Source organism: Ceratosolen solmsi, unplaced genomic scaffold (genome assembly GCF_000503995.2).
Source record: "Ceratosolen solmsi marchali unplaced genomic scaffold, CerSol_1.0 scaffold29, whole genome shotgun sequence".
Classification (NCBI taxonomy): domain Eukaryota; kingdom Metazoa; phylum Arthropoda; class Insecta; order Hymenoptera; family Agaonidae; genus Ceratosolen; species Ceratosolen solmsi.
Window position 1 is genome coordinate 9388203 of NW_011948417.1, and position 22323 is coordinate 9410525.

Consider the following 22323-nt stretch of genomic DNA (forward strand, 5'->3'; position numbering starts at 1 on the left):
CACGACGCGACGGGCCCGTTTCAAATGCTGCCGTATCGTCAACGCTGCGGTAGTAGAGTCGAAGACGACGACGAGGTCGAGCATCAACAGCAGCAGCAACAGCGCTTTGCAGATCGCAGCGTCCTGAGCGACGAGATCAAGTACCGTCATCGCGTTCCCGCTGCCTCTTAGGGGAAGGATTTTGATGCGATATTGTCCGCCGGGAATACCTGATCCTCGAAGTCATTGGAACGTCGCCGCGGAGGAGCCCGGTGCTTAACTCGCCAAGAAGCAGTGGTGGTCTGTCGTTTGCGAAGAGGGAGAAAAGGCTACCGAGCACACGCGCAGAGGGAAGCGCGAAGGAGGGGCAGAGAGGGATAATACAGGGTGAAGACCGAGACGGAGGAAAGTAGGGTGGGCGAGGGTGAAGCAGGAGAGTGCGGGGGGGGGGCCCAGTTAAAAGGAGATTGAGAAGAAGTTGACGGATCGTGCAAAGATAGTTTTTTTCCAGAGCGGGTTTTACCCCCGGCCGTGGAGAAAATGGAACAGAAAAGGCTTTACAAGCTCGTGCTCACGGGAGGTAAGCCGTTTACATTTACGTTTCAATTTTTGCGCAACGTCGCTTTAACCTCAAATGTGCATTCTGGCCCCAGGCTTGCATGCGCGCGCGCGCTCTCGCCACTGAAGGTAGATAACGAAAGAAAACGAGACGGGAAGGGCAAATAATACAGAGTGTATGGCACATTGTATTGTTAGTTGATATTTGACGAGTAGTGGCGTCGGTATATCCGCGGTCCGACCATCCGGTATCTCGAAATTTAGCTGCATTGTTGCTCCTCGACTTGGCTAAGCCGACCACGTGCTTCTCTTAACAAGAGGCCACGGTCGCGCAGTCGCTCCCCGATTGCACTCTCATCCGCCAATTCCCCCGCCTTCCGTCGCCATTGTATCTTAATTGCCATGAGTCGTCACCGCTAGAGCAATTGTTATCGGTGAGCTCGTGCTTCGGAGGAAAAGCTCTTCGTGGCCGTGAAAAAGCGAGGAGGCGCGTGGGCGTTCGGAGTATTGATTTTCGTCATTCGCGAGTCGTTTCAAGGACGCGAGTGCAGAAGAAAAGTGTCGGGAACGCGCGGCATGTATATCGTCGTTGCGCGGGCCAAACATTTCGTTGTATTACGCGGCTGGTAATAATTGCAAAAATACTGACTGCAAAAATCCGACGTGTCCGACCTTCCTTATCTCGTTATCCGTAATGTCATTACTTTCCCGTCATTTTGAAATCTTATTTTGCGCGCACTATAAGCGTTCGTCCGAGTATTAGAATTAAATGGTAATGTATCTTTGGAATGGTTCTCTCGACGATATAAATTTTAAATTTTAAATTAAACGAACTGGTCAGTTGGATCGCGACATGTTATTTGTCATTTTGGTTTTATATAAGGAAGGTACTTTGTGCCGCGCGCCCGCCAAGCTGGTCAAACTTATAAAATAAAATTATTAAAATAATGCCTTGCGAAAGCATCGGAGTCTCGCTGGCTCATAATAAATTTTTAAAAGATTTGGTTGTGGAATGTTACGTGACCCTTCCCCCCCCCCCTTACCCATTCCCCATGCCCTTCCAACCCTTCTATATTTATCTTTTACGGTAGTATTTTAAACCCATTCTGTAGTCTGGATATAACGATAGTGGTGATGTTTACCAGATATCTCAATAATGGCCAGGATAATGCTTTATCGACACGAACCTTTATGAAGACCGTTCTTGAAAAGCTCAATTCCACAAAGTAATATGAGCCACGAGGCGCTTTCCTCGTATTTTTTGATATTAGAGTTCGTGGATGGTCGTCGTAACAGCCGCGACGTGGCGCTTTATTTTGTCTACTCGTCTAGTTTGTCTTATATCTTCTTGGGTATGGCGTATATAAAAGCAGTGTTATACAATTTCAATCTACGTCCTTTCACATTTCGTTCATCCTTTTACTTAAGTTTATTCTTAATTGACGTTACTATTGACAAATTATTGTTAGTCATTATTAAGACTTTTAATTATCAAATACTTATCATCTTTGATTTCGTAAAAACTGGTCTGAGATATAATTTATCTACCTTTAGTACGTATTATTACGTATTATTTATTTGAATGTCAATCAATAAGAAAAATTCCACGATGCATAATACTCTACTAACAATAATGTAGACAGTACTTGAAACGTCAAATTTATACATTCTAGCTGTTTTCAAACTTAAAAACTCTATGTATTTGTAATCTGCATTACCGTATTAAGCTCGCTTAATAATCGAAATAATTTTTTTTTTTAATTTCACCTATGCTCCTTATTGCACGAGAACTTTCATAATAAATTTTTATTATTTATAAAGTTTGTATTATTAATTTTTTATTAAAATTGATTTTAGCAATTGATTTCGCATTTTGCGGCTCGATCACAATCAATGTTTTAGCAGTGATATGATTACAAAGATAAAGTTAAAGATAAAGATAAAGATTTATTTAATAAAATACCACTATTTAGACAATAATAATAATAATTGCTACGGATAATGCCCGGACGTAAACAGTAGAAAATCTTTAACAATAATTATTAAAATGCAAGATTATGCAATTATCTGAAAAGCTATATTATAAAGTTATTCGGAGTATATTTTAAGCGCATATTCAATAGCGTTAAAAAATCTCACAATGGGCTAAAATTTTAATTAATTGCGTAAACAGTGAGGTTGTTGTTTGGCACAGACAGTGCTCATTTCATGTATCTCAGAAATAAATTTTTCAATAAATTTATTTCCTGAACGATATACAAAGCTGCATTCATATGCAACAATGCTTGGACGCACAGCCGAATTTCCTGTCAATCACTAGATGCATATGCATTAGTTTAAGTAATGGGCGTAGAAAAAGAAAAGGATTAATTAATATCGATAGATGTAAAATCACGTACTCATAGAAAGTACAATTATTTCCAGTAATAAGTACTCAATCCGGATAAATTATTTTTTTTATTACAGATAATTAATGACATTTGTAACGAACGACATTCTACTGCCAGTAGACGATCTAAAGATGAATATTATAAGCATTTTTCGCTTTTATAAGAGGATCATCTCTATTAGTTAAACATACAATTTTTTGTGATACAATAAATAGTGCGTACATTATAAATATCACTTAATAAATCAATATTACATAGTACTCATTTTCATGATATTACAATCATTTTACATTAAATTTCTATCATTGACATTAACATTAATTCTATTTATATTAACAGAAAAAATATACAAGTGTGAACATTAGGAAAAATTGATTATATTGTAATTATCTTTTGTATTTGATACTTACGTTTTGTTATTATAAACATAAATTATTTTATTTGTCACGTGAATATAACGCCTTAATATGTGATAAATTGTGATGTAGTTTTTATATCCATAGCTATTGCATTTGACATATTCTATTATAATCTTGTTCAAGGACATTGGAGCTAGTCTATTATCTTTACACATAAGAAACAGAACTTTTTAATACTATAAGAAAATTAAAAATATATAAATATTATAATATGCGAATGAAAATATGCATTTAAAAATTTTGCCAAAAATTTAAGATACTTCGGTACTTTTATGAATTTCAATATATGGTATATGGGTAATAAGATAAATTAATAATAAGAAATTAGTTTATTAATTGTAGTAAATTACAATCCATTATTAATATGTTGAAGTATATATTGCTATAAACAAATTGTAAATTATATAGTTATATATTTATTAAATTAAAAAAAAAAATTTATCATAGCAATCAAGAAGTATTTATACATTTATAAATATTTCTGGTAAACTTCTATTATAATATATATATAGAAAAATTAAAAATTTTCAATCAATCATATCCCACCAGCAAGATAATTTTTAAATTGTTAAACGACGCACTTGGTAGCACATTTTCATTTTCTATTCATCATAACATAGCATTATATTTATTAATTTTATTTATGTTTAAGTAATAATCATATTCATAATAATATTGAAATTTACGAAAATATACGAAGTACATTTTTATGTTGGAGAATAATGGAAAACTTGGATAAAGATTAGTTAATTTAATGTCATATTAAAAAATCTTTAGATGTAGACTTAAAACGAAGCAGGATGCATACCAATTAAAAATATATTAATTAATAACTGTAGGATAATTAACAAGTCTGTCAAAGCTATTTAATCGGTGTTAGAAGAGAAGTAGTAAATCGATTTATTGATATATGTAACTAAAAATGTAAATAACTAACTGAATAGTAAATGTAGTGTATATACAATATGTAGTAGTCCAATTAATAAATCCCAAATAATTAAAATATTATGTACTTATAAAAATTACAAAATTATCCATAAATTTGTAATAAAAAATTGGCGAATAGAAGATGCTGTGATATGTTAAGATACAAATATCTCAACATAGCTATATTTAAACTCAACGCTAATTTATTAAATTAAATTTATACGAACAACTATATAAAATACACAATAGATTTTATCAATTTCATATTGAAGAATAAATAAAGATGTATATTTAATTATTATACTTTTTTGTTTCGCGTAATAAAATAAATCTATTTTTTCAAGTATATTATTGTTGATCTATTTCCTATTCTCCGTGTATTCAACCTTTTCTGTATTATTATTTTTTGCTTTTCAGGACCATGCGGAGGCAAAACCACCGGGCAAACTAGATTGTGCACCTTTTTTGAAAACCTAGGATGGAAGGTGTGTAGATAATTGTATTTCATAGTTTTTCACATTCCATGGAGACTGTTAATAGCAAAATTTTATATTTTTTAAATTAACAAAAAATGGTCGGTTAAACCATTCAATATAGATTTTTATATTAATTCTCTCTTATATGTGTATGTATGTGTGTGTGTATATATATACATGCATACGTGCACATGTATATACACGAAAAAGAATAATATAAAAAGTGTCATCCTCTTTATTTTAAATGTTGCATTTTCTTCTATCTTCTACGACCCATTTTATTAACGATAAGCCCTTTGGATTTTGCTCAAAATTTCATCTCCCTTAACTTTTCTTGAAATACTTAATTTATTTCACTGATTAGATAGCTCATTTCATTTCGTAAACAAATACGGAACAGGCCGCATAAACCAATAAGACATGTAAACGTATAACGACATGTAAACATTGACATGTAAATAATAATATACAAATTATATGAAAATTAAAATTTAAGTATTTGTTGTTAATAATATAGTCAAAGCATTTAATATGCTATATATATTATAAATACGCAAGAAAAAAGAATGAATGATTCATTATCATTTCTTTTATTCGGTATATACAAAATTGACCAATTTTAATAATAAAAGCTTTTAATTAAATATACTTTATCTTAAGAATAATTTAGATGGAAAAATCATGTTTATTTTCTTCTTACTTAATCGATAAAACATTTCGAAATATATACCTAAAAGTTCTAAAGCAAAAGTCTAAAGCAACTATCAAAATTTTAAGATACTAACTACGAACAACAATATGTTAAATTAGATGATACAAAGAACAAAAATTTTTGCTTTATCTCAGCAGTTCAACAATTCAATTAATATAATATTGTTCACATTATTAAAAATATGACTTTATTTGTATCTTTTAACATAAATATGAAAGAAGATCTCCATTCTATTATAAATCGTTTTAATTCATCATCGATAAAAAAAAAGTGAGTATTTATATTTTTTTTAATTTTATATTGGATGGGTATAATACATTACCAATTTTTAAATCTCTCTGTAATTATTAATTTAAAATCTTAGTTTTATTAAGATTAAATTTTTTTTTAATATGTGACCAATTACGGATATATAAAAACAAATACAAAAAATTACAATGATACTTAATACATTTAATACACTTAATACATTACAATTACATCATATGTAATTAATTAATTGTAAATTTAAAATGTATTGATTTGCTTGACATTATTCTTTCTGGTCTTAAAATTTATTAAACCTGAAAGTAACATTACCTTTTGTATCTTTCACATCTTCAGAGAAGTAGTTACACGGTATGTAATTATAAGAAAGAAATATTTTATCTTTCAAAAAAAGAGAAAAAAATTAAGTTTCACAAAATGATATAAAGAATTTTAAGAATTTTTTTATGTATATTTAAAGTATGTTTATTACAATACTTTTTTGTTAGTTTTATTTTATTAAAATCTTATTCTTAAAAAATATATAATTATTATATTTTATGCGTATTAAATTATATGTTGATAAATAAAATTGGTTACGTACTAAGATATAAAACAAATTTTAAAAATTTTTACTGATCATTAAAGAAAACATGTTAGCTAAACAATTGTAATTTATTAATCTGAATCATTACATTTTGAAAATATGATGTTGTGTTTATAAATATTGTAAATTATGAATTGATACCAATAATCTTCTTTTATGTTAAGTCGTCGAGTATTTCATGGTATTAAAAATTGCTTAAAATTTTATAAAAAATATAAAACTCGTATACTTCCATGTTGCAATTTTTACCGTATTTCTTGCATCTAATATTATTAATCCATAATTTTTTATATTTAGATCGTTTAATATTCCTTAATAGTTAATAATATTAATTAATTGTATTGATGAAAAAATTTTTAATCATGCGGGTTTCGGATAAGAGCCTAATAATATCTAAAAGGAAGAATATATTATATATTATATATTCTAATACAGTTTTATTATAAATTCTAATAGATTCTAATTCTAATACATTTTATTATAAAGTAGCTATTTTTACATTCGCATATTACATACCATTTAGCTTGTTTCATTTAATATGAAACCTAAAATATATTTTCAATGAATAATTAAACTGATAATTATAAAAGTTTAACGTAAAACTTAAAATTTTAATTTTTATATTTTATATTTTAAATAAAATATTGGTTGAATAATTTGATTAATTTTTCTGTTATTTTGAAAAATGAAATAAAATCTCTTCAGTTTGTCATTTTAGAAAATTCAAAATTATTTAGACATAATTTACAGTAATAATAAGTGTGAAGTCACATTATATATTAATGTCAATTTAAGAAATTTAAAAGCGATAATGATATTTACAGAGATTAATGTGATTTATTATTTGCAAGTATTAAATACAAGCAATAGATTTATATAAATTTTTTACAGAAATATAATAAATATATAAGCCTACAGTATTTACTTTGAAAAAACAGTTACCACTATTATGAATAATATTTCAAATCAGTTTTTCAAATATCCATTTTCGTAGTAAAACTGTACAAATTACTCTGAAAGAATAATAACTGGTACTAATGGTAATACATATAGAAATAATGTAGCATTAAAGCTACAAATTACTACTGTACGAAGTCGATGATTTTAAATCTATATAACGAGAAAGTAGCAAAATCGAATTCTTTATTCAAAACTGGTTTAAGATATTGATACTCTGTTTAAATTCAAATTTTCTACATGTATATTACCTACGCATATATTCTATATCTATATATCGAAAGAGGAAGTATTTAATATCTTTAAATAAGCGATAATAATAAATGATATTTACAGTTGACAAAAATGAAAACCGACTAAGAGAATATGCTCTCAGAAAAAGTTTATTTTGTTGTATTGCATCAAGTGTTTTTTAAATTTTCACCGAGGATAAGCATTAGCGATAGGTCAATTCAATCTCATTAATAATTAAAGCTAAAATAATGTAAAATTTTAGTATATAATTGCTTAACAAAGTAGAGATTATTGAAATATACAACTTTCTTTACTTTCATGGTATAAATTTCCAATTCATCTTAGATTCTATTTTATAAGATTATCAATTTCAAATGTTAAATCATATTTAACCCAATAAAGTTTATTACAATTTTTGACAAATGTGTATCATAGTTTTGAAGATTTTTTTTTAAAAAGTAGCTATAAATGGAGATACTAAAATTTTGTATAATACATAAACATAATAGATAAAACCATTTAATATGTTTTATATAGCAAATGTCAATTAGTATTAGGTTAGAAATTTTCTATTGTAATTTCGTCGTTTTAAAAATATCTATATAAATGATATTGAACTTTATAAAGTCTATTGATGTATCTATTGAACAATAGAGTATTGTGGAGGTAACAATTATCATAATGGATCATTTGACATGTATTATATCATATTATGATATAATACAAATATGATCAATTTTTAGTAACTTTACTTCGGTTAACATATATTCAACTTTGTTTCGAAATGATTAGTTTTATAACGAATAAATACTAATTAATATGTAGAAACTGTTGTGATCTACGGTTATAATAGTAATTAGTTGATACGTATTAAATAAGTAATTTACAACTGCATCGTACATTATTAAGTTTAATATGTTTGGACAACCATCATATACCCATTAAATATAGATTCAATTAATTCAATTTCAATTAATTTAATTCACTTGAATTATTCTGAAAGCGACTTAAGACTACAAGAATATAAAAATATTGTGGACTTTTCCATAAATTAATCAAATCGTATACTTTTGCATATTGTGTCACAGTATTAATTTTTTTACTATAACAATTTTAAGTTATAATAGTTTAAAGAATGTTTCTTGTTTATTTTTAATATTCGTTATAAATAAGAAAAAGGACAATTTGTAGAGAATGTGAGAATTCAAAGTTATGAATAATTAAGGTTTGTATAAATACAGCGTATTAAAAAAAAAGTGTTATTCTTAAAGTACTTTTTTTTTTTTTTTAAAGAAAAATAAAATGTTTAATTGCTCGATTTTTCCTTTAGACGTGTATACTTTGAGCATTCTAAAATGTTTCTAATTGAAAAAATCTATCCCGTGTATTTATTATTATTATTATTCACGATAATATTGAATTAAATTCAAAGTTAAATAATTATTCTGGATAAAGTTTATAAAATTTAAACTGCTTAACCATATATCAAAATTATATAATACCACTTGCAAAATCTGTTACATACAAGTTGCTCGTAAGTGAAAATAGATTATTAATATTTATAATATATTTATATATAATTATTTATTTTATAGGAATTCAATTATATTTTAATTATTGTTTATTAGATATGATTAATAGTTTTTTCATTATCAATCTATAATATAGAAAAAATATTGCTGCGTAATGGATTGTTTTTTAATCAAATACAAATTACAATGTAAATAGTTCTTAAAATATGCATATTGTAACAATAACAATAAAATTTATGAAAAATCTTTATTTAACTTATTAAATACTGTTATGTTTTATACATTATTAGCTCATTGTATCATTATAATTATTAGTAGTTGTTCCATTTGTCCAATTATAACAATTTTTTTCTTCTTCAAATAAATGTTTAACAGATCGTGTAAATCAATATTAAGAGAGAAAAAAATTGTGATAGATAATAATATATGAAGATAAAAAATTTATATCTACGAAAATCTTATTGGTTTATGCGTTTTGAATGTTCGACACTATTTCGATGTCATAAAAAGTGTCGGCAACTATGATTTTCTTGTTTTTCTGGGTACAAAAACTATCAAAATAAAATGAAAAAAGTATACTGGTTTTGGAATTGTCACCTTCGTTGTGGATTCGATAGAGTGGTGGTTGTCTTCTTTTTCAGGTGTTCCGTGTTCCCGAGACAGCGACCGTGCTGCTCAGGTATGCCATAATTACACGCTAACAAACTTCGCATTTTCAATAAATAAAAAACTGCAATGAGTATTATCTCCATAAAGCAAATACTAAATTAAACGACGTATTTTTATTATAAATTAAATTTCATTATAAATTATATGACCTAATCTATTTTAATTAATATTTATAAATTTAAATTTAACGTTACTATTTAAATTTCCGATAAACTATTAATGTTGATTAATAATTATTAAAGGATTAAACTCCAACATAATTTAAACTATAATAAATTCAATAGAGCTTCATTAATAATTTGTGGTTTTATGAATTAGGGACTGTAAGCTTATTAATTTATTATCCTAACGCATATTGTTTTCTTGACAAGACAAATTTTTCTCAGATTATACGACTACTCACACTTATTTATCTTCTGATATTTTAATAATATGCAATATTAAGCAATGTTTATTATATCGATAGTTATTAATATTCTATTTATTAAAGACAATTTGCAATATATTCATTTTATAATCTAATTAAAAATTAATGTAACTCAAATATAATTAATACGAGTCTTAAATAAAAAGTAATGAGTAATAATAATATTAATTTCTAATTAATTTTCTTATGTATTTTAATTCAAATATTTTGAAAAATGTTTTAACAAAATTAATAAACAAATAAAGACTTATATTTGAATCCTCGCGTTTTCAAAAAATATTAATTTATTCAATTAATTTTATAAAGGTTGAATATCATAATTAGGGAAGCAGGTTTATAAGGCTACAGTTTCACCCTCGGTCTGCTTTTTTCAATTTCAGCGGCGGCATCAAATTTACAGACCTGAATGCAGAACAGGGTAAGTTGTTTTTAAATATTATTTAAAATGAGCATAAGCCAACAACTTATGATACTATTAAAATAATTTTTAATCATTATCAAATAAAACGTAATTTATCTTAATTATTAGTTTTTGCAAATTATTGAAATTTTTAGATAGTACGATATCGTCAGGTAATCGCTAATGACTATCTAAAATTATTTAAAGTAAATAATCGTAGCATACTTAAATTATGCCAGTTTTTCGTAAAAATCGACAAACTCTGCAATTCTAACAGGCACTTATTTAATTTAACGTTTATCGGTATTTAGATTAATTTTTATTATCATTAATATTATATAAATTAAAAAACGTAAGGGTAGATATATAACAATCAAACGATTATTTTTAATACAAAAGTTTTTCAGTACATTTAAATTCTTTTTACTTTTATTCTTTTATTATTATTATCATTACCATTCATCTACTTATTAAATTATAAACAAAATAATATTTGTTTTAAACAATATATTATAACGCTTATATATTTGTAATTCGTATTTACTCTAACATGATTATTAAAAATTTAAATAACATAATATACTTCTATTATATAAATATGTATTTAATGAAAAAATAATTACTAAGTTTACGATCGCGATTAATCGTTTAAGATTCAAGAGCAAGTAAATATATTTATTTATATCCAAGTATTCTTTTTTTTTTTAACAATTTTTTCTACTATAAAGGGATTATTTCTCTTTAAATTATCTTAATATATAAGAACATAATAATAAATTTTTCAAAGAAATTATTTTTTAACTATATCAAACATCAGTAGAACATGTGTCTTGTATTTAAAATTATTTGAATGTTAATTGAATGGACAATGGCTCCACGCTGGTATAAAAACATAAAATAATGAATGTATATATGAATTATTTTCAAAACCTTTTTGAACAATATTTTTAACAACAGAATTAAAATATCGTTTTAACAAATTGATAATTGTTACATGGATTATATAAAACATTTTACAAAGCACAAGACATATGCTTAATATATTAAAAATAACGGATAATTAAATATATTTAACAAATTCAAGTGCTTCTTGCATTCTCACAATTCAGAAAATATATAATAAAATTTTTTTTTGGATTTATTGTTTTATAAAAAAAAAAGAGAAAATGAAATTTCGTTATTATATATTATATATTATAAATACGGGTGCAGAATATTACTGTTAATTCATGCGTAGGTATTTAAAAAAATAATTTTTAATTTTTTTTTTATTTATAAAATTTATAAAATTCTTTATAATTGTATAATTCATACAAACATGAAGATTTTTTTCACGAATATGTTTATTACTAATATTTTATGTGAAATAGCTTAATACATACTAATTTTCTTATATCTATGTTTTATTTAGAAGTCATAAAGATCTATTGATAATGGATCTATCGAATTATATTAGAAAATCTTCATATTAATTATTTCTTATATTTTATAAAATTGATGTAAAATTCATAATTGAGAATTATTTCAATTATTTATAATTGAAATATAAATAATCACATTATATAAAATTATTATTGAAGGTGCGTTAAATTTTTAAAATATATTAATCTTATAGAGAAAGAGAGTTTCCTTAGAATAGCCTTGTTTATAAGCCTGTTTTCTTTGAGAATAATACTCCAGTCAGAAAAATTGGTGCTTTATAAGCTAAATTATAGTCAACATAAATGTATGTATGTATAAAAACTTATTTATTTTTCTTTATTCGTTCTTTTTTTAAGTAAAAATAAGTTTAATATTCTATTTTGAACCATTGAATATTCTATTTAAAATAAATTAACAGTGGTTCACATTGGTGAATCAATTTAAGTATTCCAAATTCAGAAAGTCAAATTTCATTAAAAACGAACATGCTGAATCATTAAGCAGATTTTGTTTTTTATACATTAACAATGCAAAATTTTATTATGTAGTCGGTGAACTCTTACACGATTTTAATATTACGACTTTCTAATGTAGTATGGTCGACTTCTTAATATTCTATTCAATTAAATGTTATAATCTAAATTGTATATTATTGCTAAACTAAAATTAATTTTATAAATAAATCTAATTAGTTGGAATTAATGAATATTATATGGCGTCTAATTTGATTTATAATTAAAAAAACTACTATATAATAGAACATCATATATACTTCAAATTTGTGTAAATACTTCAATAATAAACTATATCTGTGTAAAATCGTAATTTGTATAACTGAAGTATTAAAACGTATTTTTATCAATTTTTCCTAATAACTATAAATTAAATTCATTTTTAAAGAACAAAATTAAAAATATTTAAAATTTGCAGATTCTTTAATAAAATGTTATAGAGTTGATAAAATAAAAAAATCACAGAAACATTCAATCAAAAAAGTTTCGTTATCTTACAGTTATGAATATTTAATTTATTGTAAACCCTTTCGACCGAAATGTGCATGAATTATATTTTATAAAATTAAAAAATATTTATTTACATATTTGTTTCACTTTTTTAGTTTTCACTCTAGCATAAATAATTTCTTGATAAGTTTTGTGACAGTAAATAAAATTGGAGTTGAAAATTCTTTTTAAAACAATGACGCAAGAAATATAAATTTACGTAACAGATTATTGGATCTCTTCCAATAGGATGGCTAATTACTGAAAGGATTGTTATTTACATTATAATATGAAAATCATCGACTTTATAATTAATGCGATAATAATTGTTCTGACATATTATTGATTACCTGAATTTATTCGATGCATTTATGAATATTAATATCTAATTATAAATGGTTGATTTTTCTACTTATACACTTATTCATTTATTGCTTTTTTTTGTGCATAACTAAATTGAAAAACAAAAATCATTAAAGAACAAATTCAATATATTAGATTTAATAAATAAGTGTTTAATTTTTTTTTTTCGAATTGTAAAATTATGAATTGCAATTTATATTAAGCTATTAAATAGTTCAAATAATTGTGCATAAAATTATAAAAATAATGTGTTCAGATAGTTATGACAAATTATGATAAATTTTTTTAAAATTCTGTTTTAATATATTCAATTTTTTGATTGAAGAAATTTACTTTCTATGTTATTTTTTATTCGATTACCTTATTTTAAAATTTCCCTTAAACAAGTGTAGAAGAGTTATTTTAGAGTCATAAAATTTTTTAAATTAAAGAATTCGATTTAATATTTAAGTAGTTTATATTATATTGTTTCAGTTATGAAAGAAAAATTCTATGTTATTAATTAAATAAATACAAGCACGTTAGACCTTATTACTTATTAGTAACTTTTAAATACTATAAAAAAAGTAAATAAAATTGCATAATTATATACACTTATTTAATTTTACTTTAAAATAAATTTATTTCTATTAAAAATCTGTAGCTATGAAAAATTATACATACTAAAATGCACCACTTTACATTATGTTTATACTAATGAAAAACAATTTTATTTTCATTTTTCTTTTTTCATGTTACAGAAAAAAAAGAAATATACAATTGCATATAAAATATGCCAATATTAAAAAAATATATCTATGAAAATATTAATTTTACTACGTAAAATAATATTTAATTATGCATACAATACAATTTTTATATCACCTTCAATATGTCATTGGTGAATGAAATGTAACATAAATAAAACTGTTCCCGAGTCACGTATTTTCTTAATTTACAAATTATTTGCGTATAATTATGTGGAATTAGTTAACGTGAGGTCAATTTTAATGTAGATGTATCATTAGGTTGGTGTCATTTTATGAAATGCACAACGAAAGAAAAGGCAAATTAGTCTCTTTAAATCGCTTAAGGATTAATCGAAATCTCATGATTCCCTTATTACAATTAATGTCGGGAATCCGAGAATTTCACGACATTGAAGGCAATTTTTTCAGTTTTCTTTTTTTGCATATAAAAAATCTTTTAATTTGTAGAAAAATGTTCACGTTATAGTTTAATTATAGAGGACGAATGAATAACTACTATCAATACTAGAATAAACATGTAAGCTTTCAGAACATTTTCAGATTTTATAATTAATTACAATTTAATACAAATGTTATTTAACATTTTAACAGTTTAATAATAATAGGAATAATGCAATGTAATTAAATGGATCATGTTTGTGAATGTTGATATTCATATTTCAAAAACATATAAAGTAAAATATTATATTAATGAAAGTTTGATTATTCAATGTATAAATAACGTTTTAAGAAATAAATTTTATATTATTAAATTTAATATAGATGTTACAAAACCACAATGAAGTATATTAAAAATTTTCAAATAAAAATTATAATAAAAAACACAAATTCAAAAAGTAAAAGCTGTCGATAAAAAAAAAACATTAATTATTATAATCTATAAAAACATAGATGTGTATATTTTGCTTTGTTGATGAAAAAAATATATGAATTCATAAGAAATATTGGTATTGCATAAGCATAGACATTTTCGTCTTTAATTACTTATAAATAAATATTACAGCGTAATAACAAAAATACTTGATGCCAAGTGTTTCATTTTTGTCGCACAATAGATACAATATTTAAATAAAAAAATATTTAGAAAATATTTTCAATAATCGTGTTCACGTATTATTTGAAAATTGATTAAAAATAATATTTTTGAAAAATATTTTTAAACTCGAATAATTATTGTACTAAATAAGAATTTAATTAATATCACTAAAATAAAATAAGGATTACTGTGAATTGTTATTCTCCGTTTTGTAAACAAATTAAATAATCATATGGATATTAATAGTTGTGTAAAAATTTGAAAGTACAACCAATGTTTGTTTTTTTTTTTTAAATTCTTTAAAAAGAAAATGAGTAAATTCAAAAATATATTCGATATAATTGATTTCACACATACATGAACAGCAATTCTACATTGCTTTATTTATTGATATTATTTTATATTAAATTCGAATATTAATTATGATCTTTCAAGAATTATAATGTTTAAACAAGATGTAGTATCGCATAATATAGTGTTTTTTAGTTTTCAATTTGAAGTTTAAAAATGAATTGTATCTTTCTATTTTATTTTTGCGTGCCTGTACATATATAATTACGTTTATTGTAGTTTGACCGTGATGTGTGCGAGGTTAACTTAGTTTTAAAAAACACCAAATAAAAGTGTTGATACCATTTGAATGGTAAAAGACTAGGGTAAGAATGGGAAGAAGTAACATAAAATTCGCGAGTCTATTGTTCACACTGTGTAGTAAAAAAAAAATGTAAGTGCTTCAATATTTGCACGTGCGTTAATTTATACGTAGAAAAGCGTTTACGCGATCAAGGTTGTACGGCTATTCCCTTTTCCATTCTCTTGCTCCGTTGGTTCATCTTTGATGTATCTGTCACAGCTAGTCAATCAATATTCACACGAAAGCAATCGCTGGCCGATTGTAATTATATTTGACATGTTTGATGGGTTTGCGTTACGTACAAGGTTCACGAGTGTGTAAAAAACTTACTTTAACGTTCTCGTTGATTATTTACTTACATTACTTTTTCCACTTGTCTGGATGTTCAGTAGCAGTCAAGTTCTGTACCCCCCCCCCCACCTCATACATCATCATATATTATTAAACGAAATTATTTTAATTTGTTTTATAGAATCAATATTATATTTGACAAGGTTTTTATTCTCATTTTTTTGTTATATTTATTTTATGTCTTTTACTTGGTAAATGTTGATATTTGTACACAATAAAATGTTATATATTTACATAAGAATCGATTTTTAATATTTGATACTGTAGCGCATGCTTTCATCTTCCCGAAACCCAGCATTTATAGTACATGAAATTTAATTTTAAATGTAATACAGGTATTTTTAGAAACATTTATTACCAACCTTTTAAGAATAAAAAGCATCAACAGATTTATTGTTATTTTATCATAAATATGTTGTAATTCTTTAAAATCTTTACATTTAAAGTTTTTTCCTTTTAATTAAAAGATTTCACAAATGTATTGGAGCCTTTAAGAAATACAGTGCTGTCTATTTGAGAATTTCAAAATTTCTTTAAGAAGCACCAAAATTTTAATTCTTAATTATTAATTATTAATAATATCATTAATTGTGATAAATATTAATGTAGTCTATATAGTAAAGTATTAGATATATCATCAAATATATAAATTTAATGATTTAATTTGAATTTCAAAAAGATACATTAGAGAAGATTCTTATATAAGATTATATCAAATCAGTATTATTACCTTTGAAGGTATGATGGCTATGATTATGCCAAATAAAATTTTGTGATAGTTAAACCTTTGGCCCAAGATTGGAAAACTTCTATAAAGGATCAAATAAAGTGGTCTGTATTTCTTTCAATCAGCTCTTATGAGAGTGAGTTTGCACGTGTCCTAATGTAGCATTATAGTTTTGTTGTTGCTTATCGTAAATGTTGAAATAATGGTCCTCTAAAACTTTACTGAAGCTTCATGAAATTAGTTATAATTTTGTTTATCAATTATGAATAAATAATAATTCATAAATATTAAATTCATAGAAGGATCATGAATTAAACAGCTATTTAATGTAAATTATAAAAACTATAAATAACTACTTGATATAAGAAGAAAAAAAATTGAAAATGTTCACATAAAAGCACAGGCTCATTGTGTATACTTTTGATACACTCTTCTATTGTATATTTAACATAGAAAACCGATTTAAAGTATACAGTGTATTATTAACAGAAATAATTTTCATCGCAAAAACGAAATAAAAAATACTGCCATATAATTAATTAATTAATTAATAACAAATTTCGTATTATGTGGGTTATATATTTTATAATCTATATCTTATTGTAGTACGCGTATACACGAATAATTATAATACAGAATACATCAACATAATTTTTTTTATAATACTAATATTTATTAAATGATAAATAATTAGATTTAGTAGTATTATATAAAAATACAACAATTGGTGCTTATTATAAAGATGCTACATTTTTCACAATATTAGCTCAACGGAAAAACAGGTGAAAACAGACAATTCTCGAAAATGAATTTTTGTATCATTTTTTTAAATTCTTCATTAATATTTAGATATATTAATAATATAATTAAATTCAAATGCTATAAATCATTTTACATTGATTAATTTTGTATAATTATATAATTCTCACAATAATTGTTTAAATATAATTTATAATACAGTATATACAATGTAATTTATATACAATTTATAATAAAAAAATTAGTCTATGTAGTTTTATATCGATTTTTGCTATATTTTTAGATTATTTTCGTTTGATTTCTTTTACAAACTATTTCATGTCATTAGGCCTAACATCTGGTTCTATTGTATCGTACAATTATTACTGTATTCTATAATTTCCTAGAACGTAGTTTTTCTTTCGTTAGTTTCAATTTATTCTAATTGTATTTTAATTTGTAGACGAGGCCTGACAGTTTATTAAGATTTATCATTAATTTAAATATTTATTAGACATGTAGATATATGATGGTAATATTTTTGTCGAATACGTTCCAACAGATCAAGTTTATCGCAAATTTAATTTTATTCACACAATCTGATTATATTAGATTATAAAGCCAATCAATTAATTGCACCAAATTTACATAATTATATTGATTACTCATTTATTTATTTACTTTTATTTATTTATTTATTTATTTATTTATTTTAATATAACTATTCTTTAATTTGTCATTTTTAGATATAATTATTTATAGAGATAATTAAAAATTTTATGTACATATGATATAAATATATATTAGAAATAGTTAATGATTAATTATTAAAGGAAAGAAGCATTGTCTGCGTTAATTAAAATAAATTCGACAATTTATTTATCTTTAAACGAATAGTTATTAAAATACAGAACACTAATTATTCATGCATTTATTTAATACATTTATTTAATACATATTAAATCACTAATCGTTTACTTATTACCAATATTTAGACATTTATAAAGTAATAAAATTCATTATCAAGAAGTAAACCTTTTTTATATTATGGGCACTATTTTGTATTAATAATAATTATTTTGTTTATAGAAAAAATTGTTTTAAATATAAAAAATTTGAGATATTTAAAAAATAAACTTGTAACTGAAAGCTTTTTGATTATATCGACTTTTCTTACAACTTATCGCTTTCATTTTTTATTAATAAGTCTATTAAGTTTGAAAATTTATCAGAAAATATAGTCTTTTAACATAAATTAAAATTTTTGCTGTCAAGGTATAATTATTCAAGTTATATATTCAAACGGAATATTTTACGTATCTAAAGAAAAGCGTTATTCAAAAAGCGAATTTCATTTATTAAATTAATTTGTATTATGAAACACATGAAGAAATAAAATGCAGAATGTTATATTTGGTTTACGTTTATATAAGGTTTACAATTAGTGAATCGTTTAAAAATTCATAGCCAAATGTAATTAAATACTTATTGTTAGAAATTGATTAATATGTTGTTTGTGGTATATTTGTCATAAATAAATAAAACTGCTATATATCTAATTCTTTCATTTAAATATAACAAATTAATTATTCTTTTCATGAATTGTTAATAAATAATGTATTTACAAAAAAGGGGAGATTTATAATTCTTGATTTATGGATGGATACATACTTTAAAATAATAATATTTTTAAAAATACCTTAATTTTTTTTTGTAAATTTTAATGAAACATCCTAATTAATAAATAAGATAAAAAAACGTTTAGACAGGTAATATTGTAGAGTTATATAGACTATTTTAAATTATCAACAATGCATGAGTTCACTAATTAACAGAAAACTTGTATTTTTTGTTTAAGCATTCAAGTTTCAAGAAAATTTGCTGAAAACTATGCTTCAGATTGAAAACACTTTTTTCCAGTTGGGTGAAAGCCTTTCCAGAAATTGCCTTATTATTTGTGATCGCGGTGCAATGGATGCATCTGCATGTAAGTTTTTTATTTAAATAATTTTCATATTTAAATGACAAAATACTGATATATGAATATTTATCAGAAGTGAAAAATAAAATAAATATGATGGAAATCTTTAATATTTTTTTTTTTAAATTAACTTAACTATAGTAATTGTATTGTCAATAACTGCAACGAAAATAACAATAATATTGATTAGTATTTCGAATCATAAATTCTTGATTAAATCGTGTTACAATAGCAACTAGAATAAATATATTTCATTTTATAGTCAGAAAATTTGTTTATTTTTTATATTATCGAGTGAGTATATAAAATGCTTTCAACATTAGCCATTTGAATATATCAACGTTAAGATTTTAATTAAAACTAATCAAGTTTTAAAAAGACAGATGAAGCGATTGAACGATAATACCGCTTACACTCGCAGTTATTTCAAAGGACAAATGGGAACTGATGATGGCATCCAATGGTTGGAACAACGTCGAGCTTCGAGATACACGATACAACCAAATTATCCATATGGTCTCGGCGGCCAACGGCGCCGAGGACTTCTACTCAACTGAAGATCATACTTGCCGTTCCGAGGGTATTGAGCTTGCCCGCGAACTAGACTACAAAGCTGCTTCAGCTTGGGTGGGTCACCCCTACTTTGATGTCATCGATAACTCTCAGGATTTTGAAAGTAAAATCTGTCGAATGATTGAGTGCGTGTGTCAGAAGCTCGGCATTGATACCGGAGATCGTTTGCGTGCTAGTAGTAGGAAGGTCAAGTTTCTGGTCAAGGGGCCGCTGCCTCTTGACATCGACTTCCCACCTTTTCAGGATTTCGATGTCGTCCACAACTACTTACAAAGTAATAATCCAAAGACCCAAGCGCGGCTTAGGAAGCGTGGACAAAATGGTACGATATTTCAAGATTTTGAGGCTACTTGTAAACTATTAAAACTAAAAAATAAGAATATTATGTAATTAATTATGCTTTTTTTATACTAGTATTACGTTCATATATTTTATTTCGTAATATATAAAAATTTTTACAAATATTATTTTTTTAAAAATATCTTAAAATTATAATACAAAAATTGAAATAATTTCTTGCACAATTGTGACGTGAAACGGTATTGAATTATTATATTACTATTGCACATTAAACATAAGCTAACAAAATCAAACGAGAAGCTACTCAAAATGATTTTTTTAATATTTTTGGCAATATCAAGCGATAAATTCCTTTTCGTCGTAATTAAAAAAATATTTGAATAATATTATTACAAGCTTTCACATAATATTAATGCGCCTATTTCTTATAGTAACATAATCACAAATAAATCATCCAAACGTAATATTTATTCAGGTCATTGGTCATACATTCATACTATAAGACGACCAAAGATGTGCGGACAGGTTGTTGAAGTTAAAACGCAATTAACGCACAGAGATTATTTAAATATGTTAGCTCAACGAGATGACTCGCACTTTACAATCTTCAAACGTCGTCGCTGCTTTCTTATTAATAATCAGTACTTTCAATTAGATATCTATAGAGAACCGGCGCATCCAAGGTAAATAGTAAAGTTCAATGATAACATTATATAAACGTAAATAAATGTTACTTTTATTTATTTATAACAGATGTAAAGGTTTGATGCTGCTGGAAACTTATACAGCATTACCAAGTGATAAGTTACAAAATATACTGCCTCAGTTTTTAACAATTGAAAAAGAAGTTACTGGAAATCCTGACTATAGCATGTTTAACTTAAGCTTGTGCGAGGAATGGGATAGTACAAACAAGTACTGTCATAACTTAAATAGTAGGTATTTTTTATTTATACAGTATTGTTTATTACAAATTACTTCATAATTAAGTAAAATTTAGTAATGCAGTTATTATATACATTATATAGACAATCGAATTATTTTATATAATTTTTATTCCCTTAATTACATTTAATATAGTAACAATTTTTTTTCTTTAACATTTTAATTATATTAAAAAGAATTAAATTAATTGTACTTATCTACATAAATCAATTTACATGCATACAAATTGAAAACTTATTTTGACTAATAGATTAATTTTTTTAACATAATAATGGCTAAAGCTTGAAAGCAATGATAACAGTTTATAGAAATGTTACATCTTACAGGCTCCATAGGAAATTCCAAAAATAGTAATCACAGTGAAACTAGACATCCTTTTTCAAAAAACGGAACTGACATCATAAGTCAAAACTTAACGACAAAACAAAATTGCACGAATAACTGCGTTCAAGAAATATCAAATTGTCAAAACGGAGTTGATATATCTCACAATTCGTATTTGATAAATTGTCAAACAAACACTTCAGACGCAAATTGCTACTTAAGCAGTAATCCCGTACCAGAAAATATAAAAAATGGAAAAATTAACGAAGTCAGTCATACTAAAGATCTCGTAAATGGCGTAAAATAGTAGCAGGGTAATACTATCGAGATACCACATAAACAAAGCAAATTATATATACAATTAGAATAAATTATTAAAGAATTATATTTGAATTGATTTAAACACTCAATTTTAGGGATTTTAGAATAAAAAATTTTTTGTATGTAATTAAAATTTTATTTTCTGAACTACTCTGCATGTGTAGCGATATTCCGCCAATTTTACTGCAGTATTAGCATGAATGTAAAATGAAAAATTGTTTAAATCATATTTTTTATTTTTATTATAACAAGTGATACAGTCTTTCATATTTTTATCGATATCAATTATTATCAATTATAAATAAATAAAAAAAATGTACCAATG

The 22323-nt window shown here is 24.8% G+C and overlaps 1 protein-coding gene across 1 annotated transcript; it reads left to right on the top strand.

Annotated features, from left to right (window-relative positions):
* The first annotated feature begins 429 nt into the window (after positions 1-429).
* On the top strand, positions 430-21905 carry Ttd14 (TRPL translocation defect 14). The gene is made up of 9 exons (XM_011496806.1): positions 430-559; positions 4691-4758; positions 9679-9716; positions 10514-10551; positions 19413-19541; positions 19957-20430; positions 20884-21091; positions 21162-21365; positions 21881-21905. The coding sequence occupies exons 1-9, from the start codon at positions 520-522 to the stop codon at positions 21903-21905; spliced, it is 1224 nt and encodes a 407-aa protein (XP_011495108.1). The 5' UTR covers positions 430-519.
* The last annotated feature ends 418 nt before the right edge of the window (positions 21906-22323 follow it).